Raw genomic sequence first — 25,157 nt, 5'->3', positions numbered from 1 at the left:
TAAATTCCAAGCTGGGGAAAAGGGACAGGTTTTGCTCGGTAAGCCTGCAGGCGATCATCCCTGCAGCCCCACATGACGCTGGGGAATCCGAAGAGCGATCGGCATAGCGGTATAAAATAGGGAAGTCCCCAAACGAACTCTTCCTTTTCTAAGATCCAACATCATGGCAACTTCCACAATGACCCAAGCTGACCCAAGCAGCTCGAGCTTTGAGTTGCAACCGCTTCCAGCTCAAAATTCCTGTGAAGAGAATGACGAAGTTGCGGATCTTGAAGAGACACCGCCCGATTCAGCAGTGGAGGCGCTGCAGAAATGGAATTCTCCTCGAATAAACATGTTCCGAGTCCCTGCAACATTCTGGTCTTTCTTTGTGGTCGGGATGAATGATGGTTCATACGGAGTCAGTCTCTCGCTCCCCTAGATCTATCAAATCTAACAGAAGTAGGCTTTGGTTCCACATGTACACAATCTTCCCCTTCCTCTCTCATATTGAGATATTCTAACACTTACCCAGCTTGAAGAATACTACGGCCTCTCTTACACAATCGTCTCTCTAATCTTCCTGTCCCCGTTTGCAGGATATACGATTGCGTCGGGAGTCAATAACATGATGCACATCAAATTCGGCCAACGAGGAGTAGCGATCGTCGGTCCAGCATGCCATCTTATCTCTTACATTGTTTTCTCTCTCCATCCTCCGTATCCAGTGCTCGTCGTCATGTTCATCTTCGTCGGTTTCGGGAACGGCCTGATCGACGCAGCATGGTGTGCCTGGATCGGCAACATGGCGAATTCGAACGAGGTTTCGGGCTTCCTTCAAGCGTGCTATGCATTGGGTGCAACTGTCGCGCCATTGATTGCTACAGCGATGATCTCGAAAGGGGGTTTAGGGTGGTATGCGTTTTACTACATCATGGTCAGTTCCCCTCTCTCTTCCATCATCCAAACCACATCTAATATCCCAAGATTGGAGCCTCGGCGCTCGAACTCACAACATCCACTTGGGCGTTTTGGAGACAAACCGGATCTATGTATCAAGCAGAAAACCCTCAAGATCCCAACACAAAGACAGGGAGAACACGAGAAGCCTTGAAGAACAAAGTAACCTGGCTCTTTGCCCTCTTCATCTTCGGCTACGTGGGCGCTGAAGGTATCTCCCCCCTTCCATCCTCCCATCCCTCAATCTCACAGCCCAACAGTTTCTCTCGGCGGCTGGATCGTCGTCTTCATGACCAAGATCCGCCACGCCAACGCCTTCGCCTCCGGTGCCTCCGCAACCGGTTTCTGGGGTGGCATGACTGTCGGCCGTCTCTTTCTCTCCTTCCTGACGGCGAGACTTGGAGAGTTCTGCTCCGTGCTCTTGTACCTAGGCATCGCCGTTGTTCTCGAGTTGATCTTCTGGCTCGTGCCCTCCCTCGTAACCTCAGCCGTCACAGTAGCGCTCTTAGGCGTGGTGATGGGGCCTATGTTCCCTACCGGTAAGCTTTATTTCTATGCGTATTTGTCGATCTTTTACGCGAGAGTATAGAGCTCGTCTGTCTTCTGCTCCCCCGCTCGTTCCCTATCCAAGATGGCGGAAATCACAACGCTGATAACCTGCCAGCCATCGTCCTGGTCACCAAACTCCTCCCCCGCTCTCTCCACGTCGGCACCATCGGCTTTGGCACGGCCTTCGGCGGCTCAGGCGGCGCGGTGTTCCCCTTCATCGTGGGCGCCATCGCGCAGAAGAAGGGCGTCAAGACGCTGCAGCCGATCATCCTTGCGCTGCTTGCGGCGATTGCGGCCTTGTGGGTGTGTATGCCGAGGGGAGGAGGGGGAAAGGATCACGAAAGCGGTGGGGAGAGTGAGGGGCAGGAGTTGGGCGTTGATGGCGCTGGCCAGGAGACGGTTTCCGTCTGAGTGAAATCCCGAAAGAAGATTGTAAATTCGGATAAAAACGGAAAAGGAAGTAAAAGATAATATAGACAGGAAGAGATATTCTAATTGATATGTTCGTATGATGTCTTCTTCTATCTGCCATTTGCATTTGCATTTGCATGTGCATCCATCACACTTTGCGTTCTTTCTCTCCAAACGGTGACTTGCCAGTCGCTCACATCCGTAGCTCAAGTAGCTCAAATGTGATGACCACCACACCCTAAAACCGCTGAACTGAACACCCCTATCACCAATATCCATGCCCTAAATCGCCGTGTACAGTGCAACAGATCAACCGCCAGCGTGCATCTCGTCGGCTTGCTCGAATTTGGCTCGAAAAAATGAATCCCCGCATTTCGCCAAACCGGAACTCCGTTTTTTCCACTGTCCTGTAGCTACAGCTCTCATACATCCCAACAAAATAAATCCATACAAGTGTGTGCTGATGAGCGGTAGATTCATCTCCTCATCTCTGTAACTGTCGTTAGCTCGACATTCTTTCAAGTCCCGGATGCATGGTATCAACGTACTCGTCCCCGGCGTCCATTGACTTGCTGCTCCTGCTGCATGCCATAGCCCATTCCTTGCATACCCATGCCAGCATATCCGTATGCGTTGACACCAATTCCGATGTTGCCAAAGCCTGGAGGACCAAAGGAGTTCTGACCTAGGATGGGACTTGGGTTGATTTGGGGTTGCGGGGGTTGAACGGGGTTTGTCTGGTTCCGGTAATGCTCAACAGATGGGCTGCCACTATTGTATCCAAAACCTGATTGCATGTTGGGGTAGAAGTTGTTCATGGGTGGAGCAGCGCGGGCAAGGAGTGATTGCTGGTATTGAAGCTGTTGTAGGTTGATGGGGGGGATCTGAACAGGCGTGTTGAACATCGGGGTATAACTTGGGAACTGGCCAAGGTTTGAATCCACACTGTCAGTCCGCTGCATGCCCATTCCCATGTCGAAAGCGGGCTGTTGCATCTGAGGATAGAACTGATTGCCACCGTATTGAGGAGGAGGGACGTGACCATTGACTTGGCTGTGATTGGATCCAGGCCGGGCACGTTCATTGGAATGGCTGCTAGGAGCGTGCTCACGGCTTGGTCCTTGGCTGCCATTGCGGGTTGACAATCCAACTTCGTCCATCAATCGCTTGTACCCCTGAGCCGGCTGAGCCTTCAGTCGCAAGAGGACATTCCTGACGTTCTCGACAACTTGAGATCGAATGCTCTCGTCGAAGAAGGGGGTGGTCAGGACCTTGAAGATGAGAGTTGCACCGCAACCATGATCAGAGAGGATGGCCTCGAGAGTTTCGTCATTTGGCGAAAAGAATAGTGCCTGGAGGATGACGTCTCGGGCATCAGACTCGAGCTTCTGGTTGATGACCTTTAGGACGGTGAGATATGCAACCTTGTGGGTGCAGAGATGGACGAGGTGAGGAACAAGTTGGGGAGCGAGAACAGTGCGACGTTGAGGGAAGGTGCAGGTGTCGAGGAACCAGGTGAGGAGTAGAGCACCGTTAGCATTTGTTGCCAATTGAACGCTGTGGAGAGCAATGGCAGCAGCAAGCATGCGTTGCTGATCCTTGGTGGAGTGATGACTCTCAAGGCAAGCTCGCATGGCTCGGGCACCATATCGTCCTTGGGCAATCTCCCACATCTGACTGAGCATAGATTCGAAGATGAAATCGTTGTACGGGGACTGGAACTTCAAGCAGCATTGCAAGACATAGTTTCCATACTGATCGAGGAACAACGGAACCGTGTAAGGCTGGAGGTTTGAAACAATCATGCGCATCTGCTTGGGGGTGCTGACAACATCGATAACCTTCTGGGCAGCCCAAGTTCCATTCTTGTGGACACCAATTTCGGCCATATGAGGGGCGATTTCCGTTAGCATGGCATCTCTCATTTCATCCGAACAGTGCTCAAATAACTTCTGAACGACGGTGTTTCCCAGGTAATCGGATGAAAGCTCGGCAATTTCTGGCAGCATGTCCGCAGCAATGTTCTCAATCTCTGCTTGAGACCAGGTCTGGTTGTCGATTCTCTTTCTGATGTCCCGAAGCTTGGGAGCATCATGGATTCTGTTATGAGCTGGTTCTGGGATGGAGGGAATCTCAGATTGGTACTTGTTGTATCCAATGGCAGAGTCGAGAGTGTTGGAAATCTTGACCTTGTCGTCTTGAGATGCTCCGAATTCTCCAACAATATCCATGATATCAGCCTTCATGTCACCTAGGGCCGGGATAGTCAGAGCAGCCGTTCCAGGTCTCGAGATCACCCCGGGAGTTACGCCACTGGTCTCGCCGTTAGTGCTGCCTTCTCTGCCTTTCATGAATGGATCTGGGCTGGGCGAAGGGAATTGTCCATCGTGGCCTGGAGTGCCTGATGGAGAAGGAGGCTTTGCAAAGTTGATTCTGACAGGTCCAGCACCGGGGAAGATTTCCTTCCCATTCATCATAGCCTTGGCGGAGATAGCACTCTCCAAACGCTCGAAATTGACGAATCCACAGTTCTTGTGGGTGAGCACGCGAGCAGAAATGATTGGACCATGTGACTTGAACATTTCTGTCAAAGTTGAGACTGTGGTCGATGATGGAATGCTGCCGAGCCAGAGGGCGGTGGTTGGCCCTTCGAGATTGTCATTGGGATTCAAATGGCCGTCATTTCCGCTGTTTGATCGCCCCAAAGACATGGCTGCAACTGCTGCTGGAAGATCGTCATATTCTCTGGACTCTGACATTCCCAAATCTGCCGCATTGATGCTATTGTCGAGACGAGAGGCTGTAGGATAGTAATTTCGGAGCAATCTGGAGGTAGGGGATTCGAGGACACCTGCAGTTCTGGCTCGAGGTCTGCTCGATGATGCTTGATTGGCAAAAGCTTGAACGGCAAGATTGTGTTGCTGAATTGCGGCATTGGTGGCAGCAAGCTGCATGTGAAGTTGTGCTTGTTGTGTCTCGTATGGGGTGAGGTTGCCCGAGCCGTATTCTTCCTCCTCGTCCTCCGCATATTTCTCCTTTGCATTCACGGAGTATGAGCGGAATCGGTTTGCTTGTTTGGCGATATCTGCAATATTTGCTAAGAACGGATTCGCCAGTTGGGCTCGTGGAGGTTGAGGAGTATCTGCCAGGCCTAGATAATCCAAAGTTCGCATCTGCATGTCATTATCGCCCGTTCCTTCTCTCGAGAATGACGACTGTGCGGGAGAACTCGGCCCATTTGATCCTTGGCTTGCAATACTGGCTAGGGTGGATGTTCGTTCACGGCTGGAAGCCCAGTTTGTGGAGAAAACTGATGGGCCGAAAGGACCAGAGGGGTTTGCGTACTGGCTTCGCTGAGGCATGGATCCGGCTCGTAATCGAGACAACAGAGCAGCGTTGCTGGCCGTGTTGTGGTCACCCATCTCGCCAAGGGATGGAGAGGGGGCTTTGAAAGGGCTTGGAGATGGAGATGGTCGGGAGGTCTTGGCAACAAGTGTAGGCAGAGGTGCCAAACCATTGCTTGCTCCGCCAGGAGAGAAGCGAGATGGAACTGTGCCAGCTCGTGCACGTCTTGTGGAGGGTAGGTTTTCGGGGGTGGGGAGGTGTGAGAAGTCGGGGAAGCCATCGGTTGGCGATTCGGGGATGTTTTCGCGGAGAGGGGTGGAGTTGCCGCTGGTTGGAGGCCCCCAGACATTGACGGGCAGACCTTCCTGGGCTTGTATCTCTCGTGCTCTGCGAAGGAGATTAGGATGTGCTGCAGCTTTTGGGGGGGGAGGAGGGGGGCTCGTCATACCTCTTGGAGAACAATCTGCTGGCGCTGCCCAACTCGTGCGATGGAGATCCAGCCCCCGATCGCGCGCTGCTGGCCATCTTGCCCGCAGAGTTCAAGCCACCTGACAAACCGAAGGGTGATCTTAATGCACTTCCGCTGGAAGGCTCTGTGGGCGATGTGTTTGCAGTCGAAGATCCGGAGCGCGGCAGGCTGACCGCTGGAGTTGGTAGGTACCCCAGCGTCAGGTGTTCAGATCTTGCAGATGACATTATAGATTATTCGTCCACCAAATGTCCCTCGTATCTGGCACGAGAGATGGCAGGAAGGTGTATGCGAATGTATGTGTTGCGTCCACAACCCAACCCGGACGTCGGCGGCCAAATCAATGACAGCGTGCGACGAACCCGACGAGAACAATTTCGGATCAGTCGAGTCGACGGGAGGGAAGGAAGAAACTGTGCAATTCGTTTCTCGGTCGGCCACGAGGAGTTGATGCAGTGAAGGAGTGCGGTGGGCGAGGCGAGAAGGAAATTTTTCGACGAAAGCTTTCGAGTCTATTAAAAAGCGGTTGAAGGGCGCTGCGCCGGCCAGGTCGATGGCAGGCAGGCAGACAGAGAGCAGAAGATCTTTGTTTTGAAGGAAGGTAGATGGGCCGATAGGGGTTCGGTCGTCCGTGAAGCACAAAAGCCAGCAATTGGGATGCTGAGACGGTTGGTGCTTGGATTAATCGTTCCTAGGATGAATCGAGAAAGGGGAGGGCGTTTCTGTTTCCACGGTAGGGGAAGGGGAAGGTGAAGGTGAAGGCGAAGGTGAATGTACAGACGGGCATTAATACAGCAGGTAGGTGAAGAAATCTGTCGCCGTCGACGGTGGGCGATGGGGAGGGAGGGAGGGAGGGAGGAGGCGGAGGAAGAAGAAGAAAAGGAGGAAGAGGAGGTCGGGAGACGGTTCACAGCTGTTAGTGAACTCTGATTTGGGGTTGCGTGTGTGCGCGTTGGGCGGTTTGGCGGGCGAGCGAGCGAGCGAGCGAGGATGTTCGTAGTTGCGTTTAGCGTGATCGTGTTTCAAGACCACAAGCTGCCCACAATCCCTGGCAGGGAGCGAGAGGCACGGACGAGTCAGGAATCGCTGTGCAGCTGTGCAGTGGCAACAGGGTGAGAACAGGGTGAGATGCAGAGAAAACGTCGAGTACAGGACGAGTTACCACGCATTCTGCACTTTGCGATGAGGCTGTGAAGCGTATTTGGCATTCATCCGGGCGGAGGACGGAGGCCAGGAATAGTCATCCGCTGGGCCGTTGGGCCAGCTTCGACGCGCATTCATATATATATACACATATTTATATATAGGGATGACATGAGATTCTATGGATAGCAGTGCAGTGCAGTGCAGTGCAGTACAGTCCCCTCTCCCGAGCCTGGACACCGTCTCGTCAACCTGAGCTGGCACTCGTATCCGATGTCCTTACGAATTAGCATACAAAACTGGCTGTGCTGGAAATACACCTCCAGCATGAACAGTTCCACCCCGCTGCTCTTGGGCTGCGCCGTGCTGAAGTTGGGATGAGTTTGCGGTTCAGTGGACCACTATCCCTGAGACAAGTCGGCGGCGTAGGCTTTTGACAGATGATGGATGGCAGTTGGCGTGACTTCGACCTACACTGCGGTTCTTGGCCTTCTCTCTCTCGACAAGCCCTCGGCGGCCAGATGTTTGGGATATACAGCTGCTCCAGAGTTACCACACCAGACTCGCGCCGTTCTCGCTTGCTGGGCCATCTCCCTGCCTTCGTTGCATTGATTCCTGGGCACAAGTAGCAGGTATTGCAGCATTGTCCCAAGCTACTGGCCTGCGTTGGTATGACGTGGAAGGATCCTCCTCCCCATAAAAGCGCTGCCCCTTACGCAGCACGAAGGGTCTGGCTCGGATCGGAGAGCGGGTGCTAGATGTGGCACTTTTGCATTTGGCCGCAAAGGACAGCGCATCTTCGGATTGCGGATTGCCATGATTGGGCTCTGCTTGTCCTGGACTGATTAATCTGGATGTGATGTTTCTCGTGGTGTGCAGCGTGTGCATATCAAACAGCAGGCATCCTCGTGCTGTGATTGATGCGACGGAGCCGATCCTCGCGCCTGAAACACTAGCGCCAGCAGCAGAACGGGACGCGAGAGACGAAAAGGGGGAGGCAGGTGTAGCCGAGACGGTCCGCCCCAGGGCATCGGGGAGTTTTGTGGAGGGAAGAAGAGCCTCAATGGCGGGTCGAGGATGAGTGAGAACGAATAGTTCTTTTCATTACTTCTGAACGCTCTGAATAACCTGTCTGCATCTACTGTAATAAAACAATCCCCCAGAAATACCCATTTTCATCCAATCATCAACCTGTTCTTAAAAGCTTCCCGGTGGCACGTGACTGAGATCCCTTCGCACTTTGCTTTTTTACGAGAATATTTTCTCAAGCTATTTCTTGTTAATGATACAATATTCCGGCCTAAGAAAATATCATTAATAATTAAGCAGGAAGCAAGATCCAGCCCTTCATTTGTATACCTAAAGTTCCCCTAAATGTACCTCTCTTGGGCTTCGCTTAATAAGCGAGTCATGGAGTACCTCCGTTCTCATGAGACTGCATTTGGGCTTCTCTATATCACAGCCCCTCGGTTGCGGTGTATCGATAACCCTTTTGGCACCTCTTGCAGCCCCAAGCGCAGACTCAAAAATCGGATCCATGACAGCTTCCTGGAACATTGGGTAGCGAACATGTTCGTTCGCAAGAAAAGCAAGGGTGTCCCGCACAGCCTGATGAAACGATGGATCGGAACCTAGCAGTCCCAAAGCAACAACATCCAGTGGATCGCGCCGAGTGGGAATTTGCCCTTGTTGTCTTCGACCAGTGCTTGGATTTTGTGCTTCCCAGCGTCCTTGATCACCACATGTTCTGTTTCCTAGTTGAGCGTCCGCGAATTAGGCAACGCGATCGAAGTACCAGCCGCCACACAAAAGTGATATAGCATGCCGCTCAATGTAGAGTTGCTATACTCGAGAAATATGATTGGCCTCGGATTGTAAACAATGACAGTGCAGTTGAACTCAAAGTGGCGCAGGCATCGAGTTGTGTTGAGCGCCGAGATAGCGGCTAAGTCAGTAGCTCGTAAAACCGTGCTTCCAGGAGATGTTGTTGGTTCGAGGGAGTGAAGAAGGTGGACATAGCAACGCCATAATGTCGGACGTTACTGTAATGGCTCTGCCCGAGAGCCACCATTTTGGTGATCTCCTCGAGCAGGATATTGACATCGGTATCGTCCAGTTGCTCCTGCAAGCGATGCGGTCTGTCCTCTGGTAGCTTGTTCCGTAGTCGTAAGGCTAGATACCCGATTCCATCAAATATCTGCTCATCAGGGGCCGATACTAAGAACTGGAGCTAATCATGGCCGGGCTCAAGAGTCCCGTTCACATGTTGAACTGCAAGGGCTCTAGCACAAAAAGCGGTTATCAAAGATGGACCGGGTTGAGAATGAGATGGCAGTTAACTTATAGATAATTTGCGGCGATATCGATTCCATATGCCTCGGATTGCAGCAGATGTTCTTGAGCGCAGCGGTCGCAGAGACTTAGGAATTTAGAGAGCCGGAGAATAGAGACAACAACAGCAGAGTAAGAGAAGATGAACAGTAGTGCTTCGAGATTGTTTTCGTGGTTGCGTCGAATAAGGCGAAATGTGCGGATTCATGGGGCAGCGAACTTGACGTTTTTGGAAGCAAGTGAGAATGGGAAAACGTAGTACGACTGTGCTCACATGTTGTTTTGGTCCTTCATGCAAGAGCGAGGCGAGCGGCTAAAAGAAAGACTGACGTGGACATATATACATCCAACAAGGCCCGGACTTCCTGTCCACACCACCTGTCTCGGTTTTCAAATAATGCTATGCTGATCTACATCAAGTAAATATCGGATTCCTTCATCTTCGGACCCTGCCAGTTTCATTCCTGGTTAACACACCTTGAGCGTTAGTACGAATCCATTTCATCAATAAAACTCTGGTTATGCCATCCATTATGGCATATTTGGTTCGGCAGTTAAGATTCCATATACATTTCCCGGGTGACAAGACCTGCATAGCCGGTACCAACTCTGGGATCATTATAACTACTCCGCATCCTTCTGGCTTCGATGCGGCCTCAAGCAAGAACAGTTGCTACACTGCCGCGACCTTCAGTCCTCAATGCTGCCTCATGCAACAACTGCGAGATCGTGGCGTTATGCATGCCTAATCTGGTCTTCAGCAGCAACAGAGATCTATTTTCTTTTTACCAATAACATCGCAACGCATTAGCGTCTATATAAGCTTTATCAGGAATTCTAAATTCCCACTTTCTGACAGAGAATTATCCCGGTATTTTGTTCTCACAAGTTGCATAATATGAAAGAAACAACAAAGACGTAGATTTAGGTCTATCCGTTGCGCTGCGGCCAGCTTGGGGTTGGCCCGTGCGCATATAAGCGAACCGAATTAGCAAATCAAGTCGCCAGATTCTTTGATTTAAGACCTCTAATTCGCTGCAAATTTGGGGTATATTTCATCACGGAAACCCCAAGCTGGCCGCAGCGCAATGGATAATACCCTGTACTAGAAGCATTACTTCTAAAATAAGTAAGATACAATCTCTAGAAGACTAAGTATGAGCTCTCCAAATCTGCGGGTATCATGAATTAATTTTCTCTTTCTTGATTGCCGTATAGGGTCAGTAAGCTTGCTGCTCTTGCTCAGGCGCTAATTACCCTCCCTCGGCTCAGTCACTCGCCTGAGTAACCTGAGCACCTTGAGCATCTTGAGCAAGATCTATCAAATCATCACGTGTTTTTACTTCTCGCTTTCTAGCCAATCACACTTGATCTGCCCTCCGTTCTCTCATATCATTTTCATCAAGTTTTAACGAAGATGCCCAAAGGAGCCTAAGCAAGCTCCTAGAACCCAAAGTGGACACTTTCCAAAAAATATACCCAGTTCTTTGTCTATAGTGTAAGTTAGATTAATATAGATGCTCCTAAGGAGAGTACTGCTCCCCCTTCTTATAAATTCCTTCTTGCTGTCACGCGCATGTTCCTAAAGTCACATGATTACGGCCCTCACGGACTGTTCGCAAGGAGACCTGCAACAGATCCGTAGCTATATCCTGCCAACCGTAGCATTGTTCCTTCCCCTTCCCCTTTCTTCCTTAACTTGAGATCTTCAATAGAACTGCTTCTTACTCTTCTGTTTATCCATTACACCGTGCACGTCGTACAGTAAGAGTAACTACTAGGGGATTAGCAGATTGAGTTCTCCACACTGTCTAAAGCTTATAACAACCCACCACTACTTTAGGAAGGAGCAGGATATCCACTGCGAGGAGAAGCAACTTACACAGCTTACGGATCGACACACCTCCGTAAATGCCCGCGGCGTCGTACACAGCCCCAAACACCCGCAACCACAACCGCGATCCAGAGGGTCCCTTTATCGGTAGAATTAAATATAGTGTTTTCAGGCATTGTTGTTATGGTTTAATTAAGTGATTAAGTGGTTTGTTTACACATTCATAGAGCATTTTAATTTTGGTATTCCTCTGGAACTTTGGTTTTTCCGCGCCGAAAAATCCGTATTTTTGCCGCAGTGCAATAGATAAAAAGACCTCTAAAACAAAGAATCCACTCACAATTTAAAAGCCGTAACTAATTCCTCAGCCTCCCTACCTTGGATCACCATATCGGCAAACACGCCCTTTTTCTCAAATAGCTCCTTCGGCGCTCCCACTCTGCAACTTAATCAGCATTTCTCTTCCTCAATACCGGGAGACACCAAAACCAAAAAATCGACATGACTTACTCAAGAATCTCTCCACCAATCATGACAATAACCCGATCATAATCAATAATCGTCCTCAACCGATGCGCAATCGTAATAAGCGTGCCCCCTCCAGCTCCTCCCTCAACACACTCCGAATCCCTGCATCTGTCTCATGATCCATGGACGCCGTCGCTTCATCTAACAAGATCAATTTCGATCGCTTGACAAGGGCACGAGCCAGACTCAAAATCTGCCTCTGTCCATGAGAGAAATTTTGACCTCCAGAAGTAACTTGGGTAGAAAGTGAAATATTAGGTGTGATCTGGTCCGAGTAGCCATCTGTAGTAGAGGATGGGTTCGATAGCGCAGTTAGGCCGCTGCAAGCTTTCAGTGCATTCTCGAGATCGCGACAATCAGCGGCGCTGGAAGGGTCGAGGTTCTCGCCGATATCGCCGCTGAAGAGGACGTTGTCTTGTGGTATGATTGTTAGTACTTGACGGAGACGTTAGAGTGAGATGTGCCTGATGTCTATGCCCGTCGTGAAGATATTGCCAGATACGATGTACGTGACGCGGAGCAGTGAAAGAACAAGGGTACTTTTTCCGCTGCCCGTCCGTCCAACGATCGCGACACGCTCCCCAGATTTGAGGGCGAACGATATGTTTTTCAGAATACCAGGTCCATCAGGAGTGTATCGAGCTGTAACATTCCGGAACTCTATCGTCCCTGAACAAGGCCAACTTGCTGGCGGCGCCACCACAGAAGGATCCGAATGCTCTTCCTCTACTGGCAGATCGACATACTCCCGCACACGTTGGAAGCAAGCCAGCTCGATTTCCAGCTCGTTCATATTCCTGACAAGCGAAATGATGGTCCGGCTGAGACCTACTGCGTTGGTCAAGGAGAACCCAACTAGGCCGGCTGACACACTGCCAGATCGAATAAGGGCAATACTTCCTGCCCCCAAGGCAACAGTTGCAGCTGCGCAGTCCGTACGCACACTAACCCAACGATTCAAGTTGTATTGAGCTTCGGCGGCTCTCGCATATACTCGCAGCTTCTGCCCCAATTGTCGGCCCAGAATATCTATCATTCCACTTCTTGCGCGTACAATACTTAATCCAGCGAGCGTTTCTGAGAATTGGGCGAAGACCGGAGATTGCGACTCGGCTGCAATCCGTTTCACAGAAGCAGCAGTTCTAGTATACATGTCTCCGACGATAAAGCCAATTACGCAAACAAACGCTGTTGGCACTGCAAATATAGGTAGGATGGAACCAATAGCTCCAACTCGCAGAACCAAACAGATGAAAACGTTGATAACTTCTTTAGACAAGTCGGCGAGAAGCGAGTCTAGGGAGTTCCGAGTTGATGTCTCTCGAGAATCGATTAGTGATGCAACCGACGGGAATTATGTCATACCAGCTCAAAGGTACCCGTAAAACAGCTTGGACTAAGCGGTTATGCATTTCCCGAGCCGCATTCCACGCTCCATTCTGAAAGACAAGACTGTTGAGCGCGGTGAGTATGTTGAAAGAGGCTAGAATAGCGGCATATGTGCCCAGATAGAATCCCACATCGACGGCATCTCGGTCAGAATAAGCACCAACCCAGACAGAAAGCCAAAGTGTCATAGCAAAGAATGCTAGTTGGGAGGCAAGTGCTGTGCATAAAGCAAACAAGGCATATTTGTGGCCGCCAAATACAACCATGTACTCATAAACTGCTCCGAACTATTAGCAGAGCACTGCTACCTCTAGCCAAGCGGAATTACATCCAGCTTCGACTTGAATAGGACTTACAAAGGGCCTTTGGATTTCTTTTATGGCTAACAATATCCTCAAACAAGCCATTTCGTGAGGGCGGATCTGTCGGCAACTGCCCCGCTGCAGGAACCGGTGTGGTATCCCCGGAGATTTCCTGCTGGCGAGTCCCGTAGCTGCCAGGACTCGGGCAACACTTATTGGGATTCGCACCACCCCTTCGCGTGCTTCAACAAATTTCACCACACCACCATCAAGCCTGACCTCGAAATCTGCTTGTTCTCCAATCCAAGGAATCTGCGTGACCAAGATGACAGTCCTGCCATGTAGGAGGTCACTGCAGAAACAATGATTATATAGATGCACTGCCGTGGTGACATCTAGCGCGGGAAAAACATCATCAAGGAATATGGTTGAAGCTTTCGAATATATTACCCGAGCGAGAGCAAGTCGCTGACGCTGACCTCCAGATAGAACGGTTCCATTCTCACCTACCAAGGTAAGATCGCATTGAGGGAGTTGTCCGAGGTCTTGGAGTAAGCAACACGCATCCACAACCCTGTCGTAACGGATCAGCTCAAATGCGCTGTTGAAAAGGATATTATTTCGGATTGTGTCATTCTGAAGCCAGGCACTTTGAGAGGCATACGCAACATCACGAGGACAAGTTACCTCTCCTGCTTCCAAGATAGTTTCGCCGAGCAAAGAAAGGAGCAGAGAGGTCTTGCCGCTCCCAGACGGCCCTGTGACAACGTTCATTCCCTGCTTAATGAAGTGCAGAGTTATGTTTCGTAATTTGAACTTCGATGCACGTGATCGGCTCAATGTTGCATTGCTCAATGAAGGAGGCCCTTCCGGATGGTGTTGCATGTCAATGAACGTTTCAAAGTAGTGATCGATGCGACCTAGTGATGCCTTAGCCTGTGCCACAAAACGAGTGGTTCTTGATATCCACGCAAATTGCGATCGAAGAATCTCAATAAGCGACAGTGATGTGAAAGCCGTGGCACTCGTCAACGATTGCCCCATGCCGAGGGTATAGCAGGAGAACATGACAAACAAGGTCAACAGTGGAATGAAGTCCCCACTCGCAGTTATCGCGACAGCATATAAACTACGTCTCCACATAATACGTTGCTCTGCCTGTCGAGCTTCCTCAATTTTCTCGGACATGGCATGTTCCCATGCAAAGTACTTGATCGTTCGAATAGCTGGCAGATACTCTATGATCCGAGATATACGGGTGTCTGTTGCCTTCATTGCTCGTGTGTGGACACTCGACATTCTTCGCGCGAGAAATGTCGGAATGGGAAAACATAGAAGCATGACCGCAAGTCCAGCCATCGAAGACCATCCTAGCATTCGATATAACAGTGTCATTGCAATCGTGAGCTCTGTTGGTCCAGTAATACAACAAAGAACAATGTCGCGTGCTTGGATGATGGCATCGACATCGTATGAAATCAAATTTGCTATCTGGCCAGTTTTGAGGTTTCTTTTGGAGCCTGCTTTCGGCACTTGTGGTGAGGAGGCCCGTTGCAGCGTACTACCATGCCCGTTATTTGCAGATTGTGATTCGGTCGTTTCGTCAAGCATAGCTTCATTCTCATCGCGACGCATTGCTTTGTAGAAAATCTCTTGGACCATGGATATTTTGACGCGGACAATCAGTCGAGTTGTCGTGAATATGTATTGATGAAATGCAACAGATCTGGACATCGGACCAATGAACAACAGGCAAACCCAAAGTACAGGCCGTACGACGGCGAGTTCGGGATGTGCCAGATAGTCCAGCAGCTGATACATAGCGAACGGAGCTATGAGTTCGCAAATGGCTGTCAAGGTTGCACAGAGGATCATCTTTGAGAGTTCTGCTCGGAGAAGGATGATCAAAGTCCAAAAAGTAGTGCCTCCTATTAAACTGGGATCGATTTATCGGTGGAAAATCGATATATTAGAGATTGACAATCTGTAGAATGACTAGTTTTGACTAGATATAGGAGAGTGATTCCATAAAAAACAGAGGGAATAGGTTCCCTAGCTATATTCCTGATTTCCAGCCCACCATGTGATTTACCCCGCACTTACTTGGTGATGGGAACAATTTACCAATCTGATTCCTGAACATATGTTTACGGAACGTAATCGAATGGTAATACTAATAAACGATTGGTGTACTCGTACGTAAGTAATACCCAATAATCGGACGAACTAAATTAGTAATTAAACCTGAAGTAGAAGGAATAGATACTAGCCAAGCTAGCTAGTTTAATACGCCTCCTCCTTATAGTCGAGATTTGACGTTAGTAAGGCTAATAATACCTAGCTTTAAACGTAGTAGTTCAAAAGCGGGTCTAGCTAATAGTTTGGTGAGAATATCGGCTATTATTTCCTATATAGGAATGTGCTTGAGTATAATATTCTTGGTATTAATATAGTCCCTAATAAAATAATATCTAATATTAATATGCTTGGTTTTCTAAGAAAATCATGTGTTTATAGCTAAATCAAGAGCTCCCTGAGTATCCGTTTTTAGCTTAATTAGTCCTATAGGAATCGATATTTCTTTAAATAGTTGCTTTAGCTATAGGGCTTCTTTAACTACCGGAATAAGGGCAATATACTTCGCTTCTATAGTAGTAATTACTATAGTTTTCTGTTTAGTACTAGCCCAGCTAATTACTTTACTAAATAGGGTAAAAACCATACCAGAGATTAATTTACGGTCCTATAAATCGCTTCTATAATCGGTATCTGAGTACCTAATAAGTTCTTCTTTAAATAAAGCATTATATAGAATACCTATATTAAGTAATCCCTTAATATATTATATTATATGCTTTTATATAGAGTTATAAGAGGCTTTAGGACAGGAATTAGAACGTCCCAAATACCTAGTAGTATAGCAAAAATCGGGTCTTAATACTAGAGATAGCTACATAAATAATCTCGTATAACTCTAATATTTTATAATATTAATATTTTCCCTTTTTAGAACTATAGCTTAAGCTATTAGTATAGAAATAGGAATAGAACCTTCTATTTAATATTTTTAGAGTATATTTATAAGATATTAATTTTGGTATAAGAATACAGAACCGTCCTAAAAATATATGATTTCCATACCTAGGAGTATTTTAATTTCTCCTAAATTAGTTATATTAAATTTCTAATAAAGTTACTCCTTAATTTTATTAATTTAAGCCATACTTTTACTAATAATAATTATATTATCTATATAAATAGTAATTAGAAAAGATAGCTAATTAATATTATACTCTTGAAATATATATAAGGCTAGATTATAAAGTAATCTCAGGAAACTAATAATACGGAAAAAACTATTAATTACCTAATTCCAGACCCTAGGGGCTTGTTTTAACCCGTAAATGCTTTTCTATAGGTAATAAATTAGGTTAGTACCTTTAATAAAACCAGGAGGTTATTTCATATAGTACTTCTCTTCTAATTCCCTATAGAGAAAGGCTATTTGGACGTCTATTTACTAAATATAAAGCCCATATTTAGCTACTAAGGCTAATATAATACATATAGTAAAAAGCCTAGCTACTAGAATAAAGGTTTTAAAGTAATCTATATTATATTATTAGGTATAGCCTTATACTACTAGCCTTAATTTATAGTACTTATTAGTTTTAATTTTAAATAACTAATAATATCTAATAGTTTTTTAGTATTTTCTAATTACTAGATCCCATATATAATTACATATATGGGATTATAGCTTCTTCCTAATAAAAGGTTTCTAAAGATAGGTATTAGGACTAGTAAAAGCTTTATTAATTAATATTAGAATTTTAGAAGCTTTAGTATTCTAGTTAATAACTAGCAAAATACGAGAATTAGGCTATTCCCCGGTAATTCTAGTTAATTTCGGATATCTAGGAATTAATTTATCCCTAACTAGAACTATTTCGGGAAATATAGGCGCCTCCTAAATTATAGAACCTAAATTAGAACTACTTATAAGTAATTCTGGTTCTTAGTTATTATTCTCAAATAGGGGTTCAGGAGCTTTACTTGAACTAGAAGCACCCTTAATTTAGTTACATAACATGCTTTAAATAATATTTCCTTTAATATTAAAGTAATTTTCTCGATTATTTTCTAATAAAATATTAAGCTATTAATTTCTAGTATTAATAATAATAGTATTTCTATAAATTATATTAGAATTATATATATTATTACTAGAAGTATTATTATAATCTTTAGTAGTACTAACTAGTCTTTTATATAGCTAGGATACTGGATTTAGGAAACACACTCTCTTAATATATTCTTTAATAGTATAATAATTAGAAATAATAAATATTTACTTATATGGGTTTCAAATATAATATCCGAAACTACTATAGCTAGTAAAAATACCCCTAAAGGCCTTGGCTATATACTTATATTATAAGGCTATTTTCTTAGGTATATAGATATATACCAAGAAACCGAATATCTATAGGTTAGAAATGTCCGGTTTAATCCTATAGAATACTTTATATGAAATTATACTAATTTTAGGCAAGTAGTATTAATTATAGGCATAAATCCCATATATAATTATTTCCTCTTAAAACTCGTATAATAAGTCTAATTATTCTAGCTCCGCACGCTCCGCTTTAATAATTATATATATATTATATTTAGAAATACTATTCTATTTAGGTATATAAGTAATTATTAGTTCCAGACAAATGCCCTTTAATTTGTACTAGTTCTTAACTTATCCTAATACAAATTCTAGAGTATTATTAAGGTATAGGTACTTGACTTTATTCCTAGTTTAGGTTTTAGAGAAAGTTACTTAATACTAAAGATCTATAAAGTAGCTCTTTCTATCCGAATTATATACTATTATATAATATTTAGTACTCTTATAAGTAATAGAAAGTATATAGGAGTTCTTACTAAGGAATAGAACCCTTAATAGCCCCTATAAGTTAATTATAATATATTTCCCTAGAAGTAGTTTTTTAGGATATAGTTTAGTTATACTAGCCCTAGTAATCTTACTTATATTATATGGATTATAATTAAATAGGTTTTAGTTCTTGAATTAAAGCCTATAGATATGGTTTACTAATTCTAGAATATACTTTGTATTTAGATATCTATATTACTAGTATTACGTTTTTAGGGAGGCTAAAGCTTCCGATTTTAATACTTTTAGGACATGCCCTAAACTAAATTAGTTAAGCTAATATAGCTCTATAGAGGGGCTAAAAGTACTAGTTATAATAGTTATTTCTTTATTAATAATTCGGATATTCCCTTAGGAAAATATAATATTACCTCTAGCTCGTATAATTTTTAGAATTAATAATAAGGAAATATTTCGGAATTAGGGGCTATAAAATATATTATTAAGCTATATTTTTAGCTCTAGTTAGGTAGCTAAAAAAATAATTCTTTTGTCCTTAATAAGAATTATTAATTTATTACTAAGGGTAATTAGAAATAAATTAATCTCTTTATATATAATAAAGAAGCTTTTACTTCCTATAAAATAATTTATAGTACCCGAATTAATATACCAGATATTCGTAAAATTATTAGGTAATTACTTACTAAGGAAGACACTAAATATCGTTTTTCTAGTAATATAGACTTTCGGATATATAGGTGCTTTGGGATTAGAAAATACCTCTTTACTAGTAGAATTAGTATTTTTTTCTTTGGAATTATAGAATTCCTGAACTAATTTATAGCTTATATAGTCCTTAATATTATGCCCTTTATACTTATGAAACATATAGTAGGCATTTAGATCCTTGGGACGCTTCGGTTTTTTATCCTTATTTTTAGACTAATTTCCTAATTAATTTCCTTAAGTAGCTAGTGCTTTTGGAATAGAATTAGAAGTGGAATTAGGGGTTTTACCCCTAAGTTTGTTTTCCTTAGTAAAAGCGTCCGCTTTAAGTAATTCCAGCTTTAGTTTATTAATATTAGCTCTAATAAAATTCAGGAAAAATTTATAAAAGTTATATTTCTTTAAAAGGCCACGAATTAGATATCCGGATATAGAAACATCCGAAATCGACCCGTTTATACCCTTAATTTCAGCTACTTTACGGCTAATATGGTTAATAAAGTCGTCTATTCCCTTATTAGAATCAAATATAATAGTTTCTAATTATTAAAGATATAGAGCTTTTTTCTGAGCTTTTAGCTAGTTCGCTTTAGCTCGAATCTGGGTCCAGATCTGGTATACAAGCTTGATTTCCTTGAATTATTACCAGGTATTATAGGTAATAAGTAGATTTAGTACTATACGAGTAATTACTACTTAATAAGTAATCGTTTTATTATTCTTTTGGGCCAATTTCACGAGAGCAGGAGCTTAATCTGGGTTAATATACTACTATAGATCTTCGATAATGAAGATATTCATGGTATTATCTATCTAGGAGTAGATATTACTATCTGAGAGAAGTTCGATTTTTGTCCCTTTATAGGTAATATATACTAATTTTTTACTATCCGGCATAGCGGATTTTGCAGAGAACTTTTGCCCAAAAATGGCTATGTTTTTAGTGAATTCTGCTAATGCAAGGCTAATACGGTGGGTGTAATTCAATAGAATTAATGATTTTGATAAAATCGGAAATGGACAAGTGAATACTAAGTGAGGTCACGTGACCTGAGGATCATGTGAAAGCACTTAGTGGGCACTATCCGGGCTCATAACCTATTAAACTGGGATCGATTTATTAGTGGAAAATCGATATATTAGAGATTAATAATCTGTAGAATGACTAGTTTTGACTAGATACAGGAGAGTGATTCCATAAAAAACAGAGGGAATGGGTTCCCTAGCTATATTCCTGATTTCCAGCCCACCATGTGATTTACCCCGCACTTACTTGGTGGTGGGAACGATTTACCAATCTAATTCCTGAACGTACGTTTACGGAACGTAATCGAATGGCGATACTAATAAACGATTGGTGTGCTCGTACGTAAGTAATACCCAATAATCGGACGAACTGAATTAGTGATTGAACCTGGAGTGGAAGGAATGGATGCTAGCCAAGCTAGCTAGTTCAACACCTCCTCTGGCACGCGCATCTTGAATACGAGGCAGCCATAGTAGCGGCCCATCGTAGAATGGCAGAGACGGCAAATCACCAAGCGTCAATTTCCCTCGAAATCCCTTTAATATCACTTTCGTAACCCATCCATATGACACGTAGTAAGAGAAATAGCTACAAGTTTCTTCTGGACTCGGCCGTCGTCTCGATGACGATGGATAAGATCCAGCGAAACAGAAGGAGGAGCCCATTCCTGGGGCGTGAATGCCGTCATCAGAACACAGAATCCAAGTGCTGACATAAGAACCACCCTAGGAAGCTCTGTCCGAGAAGAAATACTGTATGTAGAAGGGCGCGAGGAAGATTATCCGAGATCAGAATAAGCATGAAGTTCAAGATGAGGAGAACATTGACATGCCGCAATAGTTTTCGTCTCCAAGTTGCCCGAAAGAGAAGTCCCAAAACTCCGAGAGCAAACACATAACCGAAGAGCAGTGACGTGGGCCATTTAGAGCGATGACGACTGGCTAATGCCGTGCTGCCACGAACGTTGTAGCTCTTGCGATCTGGGAGCATATCTCGTAGGGAATTGACAACTGGGGAAGTGTTCCTTCGGATTGCAGCTTATGAGAGACTCCCGATGGAAGAAGTGATTTCAGGAGAGGGAGCGCAGAAAACGCCAGAAGGACGAGTTTGATGATGTCGTTGCTGGCGAGGTCGCACAAGCCCAAAATATTTTTCTCCCACTCATTTCTTTCCATATCATCAGCATTTTGGTACACAATGTGATTATTGTCCAGCAACTTACCTGGTGGCAAAATCCAAAAGGAAATCATATTTCAAATCAAATTCTATGACCTATGTATTTAGTCCAAGGCAGATACCAGTAGGCGATTTATATCTGGATCGAGCAGGTCAAATGTCGTGGTTGACAGCGCATGGTCGCGATGTCGGTATCAGCTTTGTTGCAGCCCTCCAGAAGTCGGGCACCACTGGCACCATAGGCACCACGCCCGATCCTCTGGCCCAAGATAGACCATGTCAATACCCTATTATTTCCTACAGCCTTACTTATCATTCACTGAGGAAAAGTCATAAGATTATTCACGGTCACTTATTGGCGTGGTTAGGAGCATCGTTGGCTCAACCGCAACGAATTACTAGCAACTTCTCGCAGCGCGAAAGTTACAGGGATTTTCTAGCAGTGCATACGAGTCGTTAGTGGTGTCGATGATCAGGGCACACAGGAGGCCCAAAATAGGCTCCACATTATGATGTGCAGGCTGACTCGGGGCGTGCTCAGGATGCTCAGGCTCGGCTCAGGTATACTCGCCTTTAGCTCAGGTTAAAGCAGCAGTTGCTCAGTATTGGAAAGTGATCGATTTATTGATGGAAAATCGATATATTGGAGGTTGACAATCTGTAAAATGACTAGATACAGGAGAGTAAAGAGTAAAAAAAGGAGAGGAGGGAATCTAAAGTACAGTTCTTATATACCCACTAGTGGGTGGCGATTTCCTCCAGTATATTATAAATCAGATGACTCATATATATTAGTAAGCGTTCCCTGAGCTTCCATAGTAAGCTATTCCATAGGCTTCCATAGTAAACCATTATAAATGAGAGTGGCGAAGCTAATATTAGTAGTTGAACCTGGTACTGGAAGGATTAGTAAGCTAGTACCAATTCAACACTCAGGTCTGGAGACTAAAACAGAACCAGCGAATGAGAAAATATATTTTCCACAAGTAGGCCTCTCTGAAAGGAGGATTTTGCAATTGCTTCAGAGTCATGTGGATCGCAATGCAGTGATCGAGTTCTTGTTGTATTATTTAGCTATGCTTGGCCTCGGGTACTGCAGAAACAACTTGTACAGCTTGTGAAGGCTCGGAGGTTTGTAGAGCGTTTGAGCCTCCTTTATTCCGCAGATTCTGTGGGCGTCCGTTGTCCCTCTGTCTCTGGGACTGTCAGGGCTTAGCTTAGGGCATAGGTGAATTTTTGGTGGGATGAAGAGCCTCAATAGGATGGGCAATGGGAGGACGTTACCTCTTTTTGAAAATTTCTATGCTGCTCTTTTCTTTACGGAATCAATTCTGAGATCTAGCTTCCGTCCCATCATCCCCCCTTTTCCTCGCAGGTTCCCGGATATCACGTGACCTCGATCTTCCCGCATCTCGCTTATCTCACGGGAAAATGTCATCCCAGCCCGTGCCTTCGCAACCCGCGTTTTTGGTGCATTCTCTGGCCCGATTCAAGACCGCCGAAAGTCAACGCCCACCGGTCGAATATCATGCCGCCAAATCTCCTCTTCTTCTAAACCTCTGTGTGCAGTCGAACCTTCTCTCCTGAGCCCCAATCCAGATCGTGTTTGCGACGCGCCACTGACGACATGGCGGAAGAGAATGCGCCGATAAATACCATGGGAGAAGAGGACACACCCAGGATGGAGGACGAGGAGGGCATGCCCGCGCAGGCGGGGGAACAAGAAGATACGCCTATGAGAACAGAAGAGGATGAGCAGACACCTATGCGGACGGAGGATGACGAAGATTCTGGCTCTGGATCTGGCAGTGACAGCGAGAGTGAAGAGGAGCAGGTCGAATGGCTAGCCACAACACGAGAGAAGCGCGCAACTGCTGGGAACCGACTGGCGAGTCTCCTTCAACAAGAAGAACCCGACGACGAACTCGAGTTACTGTTCGAGGAACCCGAGGATGATATCGGCTTCGAAGATGCGGGGGCGGACTCTGATGTCCAGATGGACTCTTCCTCAGACGATGAAGACCAAGGACCTGCAGCAGGAGACGATGATCTGGATGGGGAGAAGGCGATACAGAAACAGGAGCGGGCAGAACGGCAAGCGAAGAAGCGGAAATTGGCACAGGTTCCTGGAATCAAGAGAAAGAAGGTTAAGATTGATCCTCGAAGTCCATTAAAGCCTGCCCCTCGACCGAAGAAGAAATCCGAACGGGCATCATGGCTGCCAACCGCTGAAGAAGCACCGACTCGAGCTTCAGCGCGGAAGACTACAAAGTTGAGCAAGGAGCAGTTGCATCAGCAGATGTTGGAGAGGGAGATTAAGAGATTGAGACAACTTGCGAGAATGGAGAAGGCTGCGGCTGCGAAAGAGGCCGCGAAGAAGCCTGAGATGACACAAGCGGATAGATTGGCAGAAGCTGCGAGGATCGAGAAGAGTAATGTTAGGACTGTCAGTAGATGGGAGGAGGCAGAGCAGCAGAGGGAGCAAGCGCAGCTGGAGAAGCTGGCAGCGCTGCAGAATAGGCATTTGGAAGGACCGGTGGTGACATATTGGAGTGGGATGGGGGAGAAAGTTGGAGGGAAGTTGAAGAAGGTTGGGAAGAACTTGACGTTGGAGGAGAAGGAGAAGGCTCCAAGGAAGAGGAAAGCTGCAGAGATGGAGGCGGATGGCAAGGAGGCAGATGGAGCTACGAAGCCAGAAGAGGGATTATCGACCAAGCCAGAGGGTGCGCCAGGTGGAGAAGCTGCGGCCTCTGTCCCCTCGATTGAAGAGCCTTCGAAACCCGACGAGACTTCGGAACAACCTGCAGAAGAGCAACCTTCTCTCAAAGACACTGAAATTCCAGATTCCGAAGAATCGTCCGAACCTACAAAGCCAGACAAATCTGCGCCCCCGAAACCCGAAGCTCCCGAAATCGTCGAAGAAGCGCCGCCGATTGTAACTCCTGCTCCTCTTCCTGGACCACCAAGGTCTTCATTTCTCGCTCCACCTGCAGGCTTGCCCTTGACTGCTCCGCCTCCCCCACCTCCAAAGAACCAAAATCCATTCGTTTTAGCACCCCCGAGCCTCGATGGATCTGCTCCTCTCCCTGGATTCGGATTTAATCTCCAACGACCTCCATTAATGCCACCCCAGCCGACAGGCTTTGCAATCAACTCTCCCCCACAGCTGAATCTCCCTCCACCTCCCCCAGCCATCGAGCATGAAGGCCGTAATTACATTATTCTACAGAACTTCGACGAAACAGCAATCAAAGACAAGGACGTCCAAACACAAATCCTCTTCGGCCGGAAATTCAGCAAAGTCAGAAGTGCGTCCCCCCCCCCCCCCCTTCTCTCCCCTCTAACATCCTCCAGAATCCAAGAACTCCCACGAACTCTGCGCCATCACGGGATATCCCGCCAAGTACAGAGATCCTTCTACGGGCCTGCCTTACTGCAATTCTTATGCTTACAAAGAGATTCAGAGGCTGAAGAAGGGCGAGTATAAGTGGAGCAAGTTGGTGGGCGCGTATATGGGACAGGGGACTTATGCTGCGAGGGGAGTGCCGCCGAGGTTTTTGAATAAACCTGCTCCACAGCCAGCTGCAGCCGCGACGACTCAGCCGGCGAAGTAGAGAGTAATATGATGATTGTATGATTGTATGAACGGATTGAGTGTATATCATTACATGACGGCTTTGGAGCGCAGCATGGCCAAGAATTCAATTGTACAGATTGCAAGCACTTTCCATCCTTTTTCTTGTGTTTTGAGCTTTCGTCTTTTAGACTCGATAGAGAGACCTCTCTGTCAAGCCATCGAACGCCGAGAATAGAAGTCTCTCCCCCAGGGTCAGAATCAGCGCAAAGATGCTGGCCGCCTCATCTCATCTCATTCCATTTCAACTCATTTCTACTCGCCCCCTCTCGATCGAATCTCAACCGGGTCTAGATATGCTCTCACCGGGTCTCATGAGTTCTTGGTGAGTTCTGATAAGTTTCCTTTAGTATGTAAACTGCTCTGTTCAATGAATCCTTGACTGTTATGCTTCAGTCTCCACCTCGGGAATCTCGTCTGTTAGAAGGTATTAAGAGCACATGATTAGCAATGCATGGAC

The 25,157-nt window shown here is 45.8% G+C and overlaps 5 protein-coding genes across 5 annotated transcripts; 2 read left to right on the top strand and 3 right to left on the bottom strand.

Annotated features, from left to right (window-relative positions):
• Window positions 1-28: 28 nt before the first annotated feature.
• Window positions 29-2,537, top strand: K444DRAFT_655092 (MFS general substrate transporter). Its single transcript, XM_024885989.1, has 6 exons — window positions 29-400; window positions 515-916; window positions 967-1,150; window positions 1,200-1,478; window positions 1,604-1,791; window positions 2,200-2,537. Exons 1-6 carry the CDS (start codon window positions 164-166, stop codon window positions 2,260-2,262), a joined length of 1,353 nt encoding a protein of 450 aa, XP_024731722.1. The 5' UTR covers window positions 29-163; the 3' UTR covers window positions 2,263-2,537.
• Window positions 2,439-5,940, bottom strand: K444DRAFT_538110 (uncharacterized protein; the record flags this gene model as incomplete). Its single annotated transcript, XM_024875513.1, has 2 exons — window positions 2,439-5,631; window positions 5,693-5,940. 2 exons carry the CDS (start codon window positions 5,938-5,940, stop codon window positions 2,439-2,441), a joined length of 3,441 nt encoding a protein of 1,146 aa, XP_024731721.1.
• A 5,417-nt stretch (window positions 5,941-11,357) lies between these two features.
• On the bottom strand, window positions 11,358-20,552 carry K444DRAFT_645746 (uncharacterized protein; the record flags this gene model as incomplete). The annotated part of the gene is made up of 13 exons (XM_024885116.1): window positions 11,358-11,460; window positions 11,532-11,585; window positions 11,639-11,984; window positions 12,090-12,867; window positions 12,899-13,215; window positions 13,339-13,473; window positions 13,504-13,714; window positions 13,751-14,342; window positions 14,382-14,466; window positions 14,497-14,647; window positions 14,678-14,772; window positions 14,803-15,168; window positions 20,321-20,552. 13 exons carry the CDS (start codon window positions 20,550-20,552, stop codon window positions 11,358-11,360), a joined length of 3,465 nt encoding a protein of 1,154 aa, XP_024731720.1.
• On the bottom strand, window positions 20,324-20,989 carry K444DRAFT_617278 (uncharacterized protein). Its single transcript, XM_024881091.1, has one exon. It carries the CDS (start codon window positions 20,875-20,877, stop codon window positions 20,575-20,577), a length of 303 nt encoding a protein of 100 aa, XP_024731719.1. The 5' UTR covers window positions 20,878-20,989; the 3' UTR covers window positions 20,324-20,574.
• A 1,544-nt stretch (window positions 20,990-22,533) lies between these two features.
• On the top strand, window positions 22,534-24,920 carry K444DRAFT_596542 (YL1-domain-containing protein). The gene is made up of 2 exons (XM_024878437.1): window positions 22,534-24,371; window positions 24,418-24,920. Exons 1-2 carry the CDS (start codon window positions 22,691-22,693, stop codon window positions 24,675-24,677), a joined length of 1,941 nt encoding a protein of 646 aa, XP_024731718.1. The 5' UTR covers window positions 22,534-22,690; the 3' UTR covers window positions 24,678-24,920.
• The last annotated feature ends 237 nt before the right edge of the window (window positions 24,921-25,157 follow it).

This window comes from Hyaloscypha bicolor (assembly GCF_002865645.1).
Source record: "Hyaloscypha bicolor E unplaced genomic scaffold K444scaffold_126, whole genome shotgun sequence".
Taxonomy (NCBI): Eukaryota; Fungi; Ascomycota; class Leotiomycetes; order Helotiales; family Hyaloscyphaceae; genus Hyaloscypha; species Hyaloscypha bicolor.
The sequence above is the reverse complement of the archived record's forward strand: the minus strand, read 5'-3'. Positions and strand labels throughout refer to the sequence as shown.